The following is an 8783-nucleotide window of genomic DNA, read 5'->3' on the forward strand; positions in this document are numbered from 1 at the left end:
GGTATTGATGCAAGGTCTTGGAAAACCTGCTTGTGATACCACTTGATACACACAATGACCTCGTCCCATTATTACTAGCACAAATAGTATGAATATGAAACTATGCAAGTCACTTGGATATGAGGCTATGAGAGTTACGTGGACTTACGGCGAATTAAGTCATATATGATGCACATCATGCCTTGCATATTTTACATTATGATATGTTAGCAAATTTTATGTAGTTTATTGTAGTACTATGATATGTTATATATGATGCACATCATGCATTGTATTTTGATATGCGTCGTAATTAATGGTTTATTTATTACATATTAGAGGACGCCTTAGAGATTCGGATGCTTGAGACTTTAGATATATTTTAGTCTCTTATAATTATTTTTGACCATTTATATATGTTTGACGTGACATTTTGTTTTGATGTGATTTTATTATTAATCATGCAACAAAATAATCTAAAGTCCATCCACAAACATGCCATTAAATTCAAAATTTAACCCTTGTAGCAACATGAAAGAAAAAAAAATATATATGATTGGTTTGGTAGTCATCAACAGAAAATTGTCAGATTATGTTTGGATTTAAAAACAATAGAACAACGATCCCAAACAAGCATACACCATTAATTGTTGTTTCAAAACCGGAAGTTTAGATTAAAAAAGTACATACACCAAATACATATAAACAGTTGCTTCCAAAAGATAAAGTCATTCACATCTCACATCATCCAAATTTAGTTTTCACAAAACGATATGCAAAATATAAAGTTTGCACATCTTGGATGAAATAAAAGATGTTCATCAACCCATAAACCTCATTTGCAGCCTCCCCATGCAAGAAAACTTTCCTGTGATCCAAATTCCTGAAAAAAAAAAAAAAAAAAAAAAAAAAAAAAAAAAAAAACATCACCAGTTCAACCATTTTGTTTAACCAATTTTGAGTATTTTAATTGGACTTATTGGGAAGCTCATATATCACAAAAAGATCCAAAAAAAAAAAAAAAAGATCTTACAAGCTGGCTGAGGCGAAAATCAGGTGGTGTATCGAGTTCCAAATTTGCAGGATCCATGATCAATCCTTGACACTCTTCCAAATCTTTCTTTAAATTTTCAGATCCTAAATGAGCATAGTCAGAAAGACGGGGTTTACCCTTTGACTCTTGATTCTCAGGTTGACTTTGAAGAAACTCATCACACAAAGAAAGTCCTTCAACAAGTTGTTGTGAATCCAACAAATACTGTGACTCACTATCCCACCATTTTGCTTCTTGACCTTCATCATTACCCTCTATTTGTTGTTCATGAACATGATGATCTTCTACTTCTACTACTTCAACTTCATCATTATGATCAATAAGGTTCATGCAAGAAGTTTCATCCTCAGCTTCATCAATGGCTTCCATCTCATGCTACAAAAAAAAAAGTTACAAAATTCATTACATAGAAACACGTTGTAGTTTATAACATTTTCCTACACTTTTCATTTTCAATTCTTGTGATATCGAATAAACAAAACACATTTTTTGCACAAAAATGGTGTAACACGTTGTGCAAACAATGATTCATCTCCAACGGGAAATTGTCAGAAAAGTCCTAATATTTTTAGGAAAGTTACACTTTAGTCCCAAGATTTTTTTTGAACATAAAAGTCCCGATTATTTGTAAAAGCATAATAATATGTCATTTCCTGTTAAAAGAAAAAAAAAAAAAAAAAAAAAAAAAAAAAAAAAAAAAAAAAAAAAAGACTTTATTGTAAACTTGAGCCAAAATGAAATAATCGGGACTTTTATGTTCAGAAAAAAAAAAAATGGGACTTTTCTCACAATTTCCCCATCTCCAACCATTACACCATCTTTTACACCAAAAAGAATATTTCTTTTTTCTAACTTATATAATTAAAAAGAATGCCCTTTATATTTATTAGCTTTTTACAAATTTGTCTTATGTATTGTTTTCTTATAATTTATTATATTATTAAAAAACAATAACCAAATAAGTTATATATAATAGGTAAATTGTCGGTTTTTTATTATATTTACAGTATAGTAATATATGTGAATTGTGTGTTTTTATTAGAATGCTAGTACTGTAATATATATCTCAATTTTGTGTTTTTATTATAAATGTTGTTTTAAATTACTAAACAAGCATCCAAACTTTTAAATAAATTCCTGAATAAAACCTCAAATTTATTTTTTCATTTTTTTTTCCGATCTGGCCCTTTTAGTCATTTTTTCCAAAAAAATTGTAAAATACGAGGGTTTTTTCGAGAAAAACTAAAAAGGTTGATGATTTATTTGGAAGCATTTAGAAGGTCGAGGGTTTTTTTCGGAAAAAAATACAAAGTTGAGGGCTTTTCGGAAAAATATGAAAAAATACAAGGTCTTTTTCAGGAAAAAAACACAAAATATAAGGTTTTTTTTTAGATTAACCCTAAATTCAAAAAATAAAGACTTATCAGTAATTAATAAGAGTAAATTACACGAATGGTCCCTATGGTTTAGGGTAATTTACGCATTTGGTCCCTAACTTATTTGTTTAACTCGAAAGGTCCCTATTGTTTGTTTTTGTTACGCGCTTGGTCCCTGTCTTACATAAAAAGACTATTTTGCCCTTGAGTTTTTTAATTTATTTCAACTATACAATCGAATTAACTAGAAACTTGAAGGAGACAAAAGAGGATTAATTACCTGAGCAAAATCCGCATAAATTCCAGTGGGCCCATGTCCAAGACCCGTATCCGGGACCCGCCTTTCAGCACGAGGGGGTTCGGGGGTAACACATTTAGGTGTCACAGGGTCAACTTTAACAATTGGGGGGTTGACTTCTTCAAGGATGACATCATCATCTTTTCCATTATTTTTTGATTGTGATTGTGATTGTTGTTGATAAAAGACTTTTGAGATGACATAATCTCCTTCTTTCTCATCTTCCCCTGTTCCCAAATGATACTGATGCATTACCCAATTTGTTTTTTCAGCTTTTCCACCTTTTATTGGGCTGATATAAAGAACCATAATTTTTTTACACCCACGTTGAATGTTATCTAAAATAACTGGTTTTGTTCTTCCTGTTTTATGCCAACGAAAATCTCCAAAATCATCACCATGGATTTTGCGACGCTTTCGGGTTCCTGTTTGGTAGGCTTTGATTGCTCTGTGGAAGAAGTGAGATACACTTCCATCTTGTTGAACTCCTAAAAAAGAAAAAAGACAATTGTATAATTAATAAAGAATATAAAAACCAATGCAAATTACAGAAAAAGTAACATCATATGAATGTTTCTTTTGTAATTTGCATAAAAAGTATGTGCCAAATAAAAAAAAATGTGACACTTGCTAAAGGTTATATCTTTGTAAATAAATAATATAATATTTAAATTATCAAATACAAGAAGATAGAGAGCAAAAATGTATAACAGTATAAATACCTGGCAATTTTTGAGGATGAGTGTAACAGATTCCATCATCTTCCTCAACAGTTGGAATAAACTCATTAATAAAAGGGTGAGGGACAAAACCATGGACACCACTTTTTGCAAGTAAATGCCAAATAATTTCATGATCCAACGGGTCAAATTTCACCCCACGGGGCAACCCGGGCCATTCTTGATTAACCTATTAACACACAAAACTTTATAAATCTTGAAAAGATGCTAAAACTTTCAATAAAGAATCTGATGATAATGTGTGAGTGAAAATTAGAAAAGATTACATCACTATTGTCGACAATATGGTGGCAATTAGGGCATGTTTTTGTGGGGTTGCTTTTCCATTTGATATGTTCAGGATCACATGTACTTGAAGCACTTCTAATCTTTGATGCAATTCGGTTGCTATCAACTAACCATGATGGTCTGCATTGTTCAAAATCAAGATTTAAATCAATAAGTTTGATCATATTGTTGTGTATATCCTAATTGAATGTCCCAAATGTTATCATAGAGGTTTAAAATAATGAAGGGCTCAAATAATCTTCCTACATGATACAAGGAAACCCTAAAGAGAATAGCAGGAAACGTTCAACAAAACATACATAACAATGCTATGTCAGCTTAAATAACGACTCTCGTTAATCTGGAGAGTGTCAATGGCAGATCTTCGATCTCCCTTTGACCGAAGAATGGCTCAGGTTTGACTTTTTCGACCACATTAATGGTCAAGCTATAAGTTAAAGTTTCAATCTTTCACTGATCATGGAAGCAAAGTGGAATCCCCAAAATTTATCAGATTCGTTGGGTTTTTAAGAAATCTACAACCACAATACGTCAAATCGACGGAAAGATTACACATTTTGAATTGGGGTTTCATCAAAACCATGAAAAAATTAATCTTGGTTTTAGAAATCATATAAAACTTGAAGATAATCAAGAAACTCAAATGGAAGTTAAGCGGTTGCTGTATCGCTGTCCGTGAAACTTGATCAGAGAGAAAAGGCGGATGCTTACCCAGCCATGGTGATGAATGATTGGTGTGAAAGAGCTTTAGGGCACCATCGATCTTCAGCACACACACACACACCTCCCTCCCTCTCTCTTTACAAAGTAGTGCTTCTCTTGGTTTGACTGTGCGTGGACCGAGGGTTTGTACTGAACAATGACTTTTCTTTCTTGAATATTGACGTCACTCAGCCTATTGATTTGAAATTCGAAAGTCGAAGTAGAGGGGGTCGTATATTACTCAGTTAATTCTAGAGCATGCAGACTTTTTCTTTTTAGGACTTATTATAATTTTCTTTTTAAATAAACATTCAAACTTTACTAGAATTCATAGTTTACTTGGTTTTTTATATAGACAGAACTATAAAAATGTAAATGTGATATCATTAGACAGAACTATAAGGCTTGACGGTATGGGTGCGGTCCGAGACCGCACTTCGTGCCATATGGACACGGAACACCGCCCCCAGGCCATGGTCTGGTGCGGTTTGTGAGTACCGTGCAATTTGATTGGTGCTTGATCTTTGACTGGTTTTGACCGTTGAATGGTCTTCAATGTTTATTTATTTATTTATTTTTTTAACTTTACTACACACACACACACACACACACACACACACACACATATATATATATATATATATATATATATATATATATATATATATTACCAATCTACACAATATTTTTACACAACTTTTTATCATATCTCTACTCCTTCTCTCTATTTTTATTTGAAAAATGTCATCTTCCAAACGACCTAACAAAGAAAAAACACCAGTCAGAAATACCAACACCCCAGTACCTTCGTTTGATCAACCGATTTTCTCACCTCCGTATTACCACTACGACGGTATGTTTCCGTATTTTCTACAACGACCAGGGCAACCACAACCACAAACACCACCACTACCACAACCCGACTCGGATTTTAATCCATTTGATTTTTTGTCCCAACCCGAGTTTGTGCAACAAACACAAACACAACCAGAAACGGTCGTTTCTGATTCTGAGCCAGAATTCGTTACAGAAACTCAGCTCACTTGAGCAGCGAATAAAAGAAAAGAGAAGGCGGAGGCTAGATGTTGGGAACCTTTGGAAGCGTTGGTGTTGGCACAATCTTGGATCGATATTTCAGAAGACGCGACGGTTGGAAAAGACCAAAAGCATGACCGCTTTTGGATTCGCGTTTTACACAGGTTCCATAAACCGTTACATGAATCGTGGCTAATTTCTTGAAGTGGTTTTGACGGTTGGAAAAGACCAAAAACAGGGCCGAGCTTGAAGTGGTTTTGGCGATGAAGGAGGAAGTGAAAAACCATTACATAAATCGTGGCTAATTTCTAGTTTTTTTTTTCAAGTTTTTAATGGTTTCTTGTGTGTGTGTTTTTTTTTTTTTTTAAGTTGTTGGTTTTTTGTTTCTACTTTGTTTTTCTAAATTTTTAGGTTTTTTTTATGGTATTTGTATTTTTAATTAATGAACTATTATGTTTTTAAAATTATGTTTTTTTTATTAAAAAATAATTTTTATTAAATTAAAATAGTTAACAAAAAAAAAACAAAAAAAAAGGAAAAAAAATAAAACTAAAACTGGGGCACCACACCCTTGGTGTGGCAAGAAACCACACTTAAGTGGTAAAATGTGACGTGGCGCTTACGTGGCGAGGGAGGGAGTACGGTTTCGGTGGCACCACTCCCTCCAGCCTAAAAATGTAAATGTGATATCATTTCTTTTGGATTTTGGTCCAAATCCTGTTTTTATGACCTTTGTGGTCTTTTGAGTTAATTTGTTTGTGATATTGGTCTTTTGAAAAACTAAAAAACTAAAATGCCCAACTCGTATAATTTTTTAAATTTTTTCTATTTAATTAAATTTTTATTAATATATATATATATATATATATATATATATATATATATATATATATATATATATATATATATATGAGGAATACGATCAAATGAGAACGCGAGAATAGATCGGGAGCATTTAAATATTCAAATCTAAAGTTATTATTTAACATATCATTTATGTAAAATCTAAAATTATTGGTATGAAAGTGTAAATATTAAATGGTCAAAAGGGTGTAATAGTAATTGTATATTTATTTTATTCATATCATTTCTCATATTGCTCTCTCTCTCTCTCTCTCTCTCTATATATATATATATATATATATATATATATATTATATTGCTCTCTCTCTCTCTCTCTCTCTCTCTCTCTCTCTATATATATATATATATATATATATATATATATATATATATATATATATATATATATATATAGGGCACGCCTCCATCATCAACACACCAACAAAACACCCATCCGTTCACTATGATCTTCTCGTGTCACTGACACCATCGACCCTCGTAACTCATTTCTTTCTTTAAAGAGCATTCAGATTGAGATCGAGAAGGGAGAGGGTGAAGTAGCGATATTCGAGGCATATTGCGGCGGTACTGGGGTGGCCCAACGACCAGTGGCGGACCTTAGTGGTGCCCGGGGGTCCCAGGCCACTGCTCCGATTCCGACACGTAGTGTAAATTTTTTTTTTTTTTATGTTTTTTCTATTAAGTGCACCGGCTTAAAATACAAATACCACTGCTAATTTAGATTTTTTCGGGAAAAAAAAATTTAGTGTCACCCCTACTAAAACGTTATGCGTCCACCACTGCCAACGACCCGACGACAACCCTAGTGGTCGGAAGTTGTGATTAACACTCTTGTTTTTGGTATTCTTCTTCTAGTTCATGTTTTCGATTTTCTGATGCTATTTTCTTAATTTTTCATATTATTTTCATAATTTACTGTTATTAAATTATAAGTGATTCCATACTTATTAGTCTCCTTTTATTTGTATATGAATGATGTTTAGTGGGTATATGCTGGTGAATACGATGGATTGATAAAGTCCCATAAATGGTGATAGTGATCTGGTGTTTGGCATAAAAGATAAACAAATCAAGAGGCCCCCTCGATTTTTAGGCTGCAAGAGATGCATATAAAGGTACAATAACAATTTATTCCTTCTTTGAGTTTCTTATAATGCTTTATATTGGTTTTCTTTATTTGTTTCTAAAAATAAGGTGATAAAGACAACATTTACTGTTTTGCTGTTAATATGGAGTAAACACATTATTGTTTTGGTTTGTAATTGATCATCTTCACGCAGAACTAGAATTAGATTCACAGGAAAAAGTTGTGCACTAAAGCTATTTGATGAATTTTGTGAGAGAGATATAGCTCACTGAACTCAATGATATATGTGTATTTAAATATGGGTTTTTCTAAAGGTCCTTTAGAATAGTTTGAGAATATGAAAGGTGAAGAATTTGAGCTAGAGGATAATGAAAAAATGTATTATATTTTGGTGTATTCATCTATGATAAAATGTGTATTTATTTATGAATAGCAATGTATTCATGTGTGAATAAGTGTATTTATTTATAATTAGAGGTATTCATTTTATGAAGAAATATTAATTTTTACACTATTTTTATTTTGTACTTATTTATGAATAGTTGTGTATTTATTTATGAATAGCAGTTCATTCATGTGTGAACGATTGTATTTATTTATGAATAACATTGTATTCATGTGTGAATGAGTATTTATTTATGATTAAAGTATTCACTTTTTTAAACAAATGATAATTTTTACACTATTTTTATTTTCATTTGATGAAAAAAGGCATTGGATTAATTTTAAATTGATGTACATTCATTTGTGATTGGAGTCGTATTAGGTTTTTTTGAAGAAAATTTACATTTGTGAATATAAGTGTATTTGATTTGGGATTGGATTTCTATTCATTTTTTTGAAAAAAAAAATGTGAAATACAAGAAAAAAAATTGATTTTTTAAGATTTTTTTCAGTCTTAAACTAAATTTTAGTAAAAACGTTTTTTATATTCCATTAATAAGAAAAATAAAAAATCGAATATTTTTTTTTTTTTGGTAACTGATCCTAAATTTAAGGGAATTTGACTAAATTTTATTTTATATTAATTTAATTAAAATATACAATTACTAATATGTCCTTATATATTGATTGGTCCAGAACTGTTCACGTGTTCTCAACCTTTTAGGTGTTTTCATTTGATCCTTACTCTCTTTCTCTCTCTCTCTCTCTCTCTCTCTCTCTCTCTCTCTGCAGGTCACCAAAGACGTTGACCAGAAACCTCTAAAGTTGAAACTCTTTCTTCGTGCTCTGATGGATTTCAGATCTAGAGAAAACACCTCGCCGGAAAACATAAACGTGGAAGACAAAATGAAAACTACATCTGAAACCCAACAGACCCTCTACATTTCAAACTGCAAAGACATCTTATATACTTAAG

At 31.7% G+C, this 8783-nt stretch overlaps 1 protein-coding gene across 1 annotated transcript; it reads right to left on the bottom strand.

Moving 5' to 3' along the window:
• Positions 1-626: 626 nt before the first annotated feature.
• Positions 627-4588, bottom strand: SOG1 (NAC (No Apical Meristem) domain transcriptional regulator superfamily protein). Its single transcript, XM_079030736.1, has 6 exons — positions 4447-4588; positions 3714-3855; positions 3430-3616; positions 2690-3195; positions 1013-1408; positions 627-862 (listed from the first exon to the last, which is right to left on the bottom strand). Exons 1-6 carry the CDS (start codon positions 4452-4454, stop codon positions 815-817), a joined length of 1287 nt encoding a protein of 428 aa, XP_078886862.1. The 5' UTR covers positions 4455-4588; the 3' UTR covers positions 627-814.
• Between the last annotated feature and the right edge of the window lie 4195 nt (positions 4589-8783).

Source organism: Lactuca serriola, chromosome 3, assembly GCF_051521515.1.
Source record: "Lactuca serriola cultivar US96UC23 chromosome 3, Lser_US96UC23_V15, whole genome shotgun sequence".
Lineage (NCBI taxonomy): Eukaryota > Viridiplantae > Streptophyta > Magnoliopsida > Asterales > Asteraceae > Lactuca > Lactuca serriola.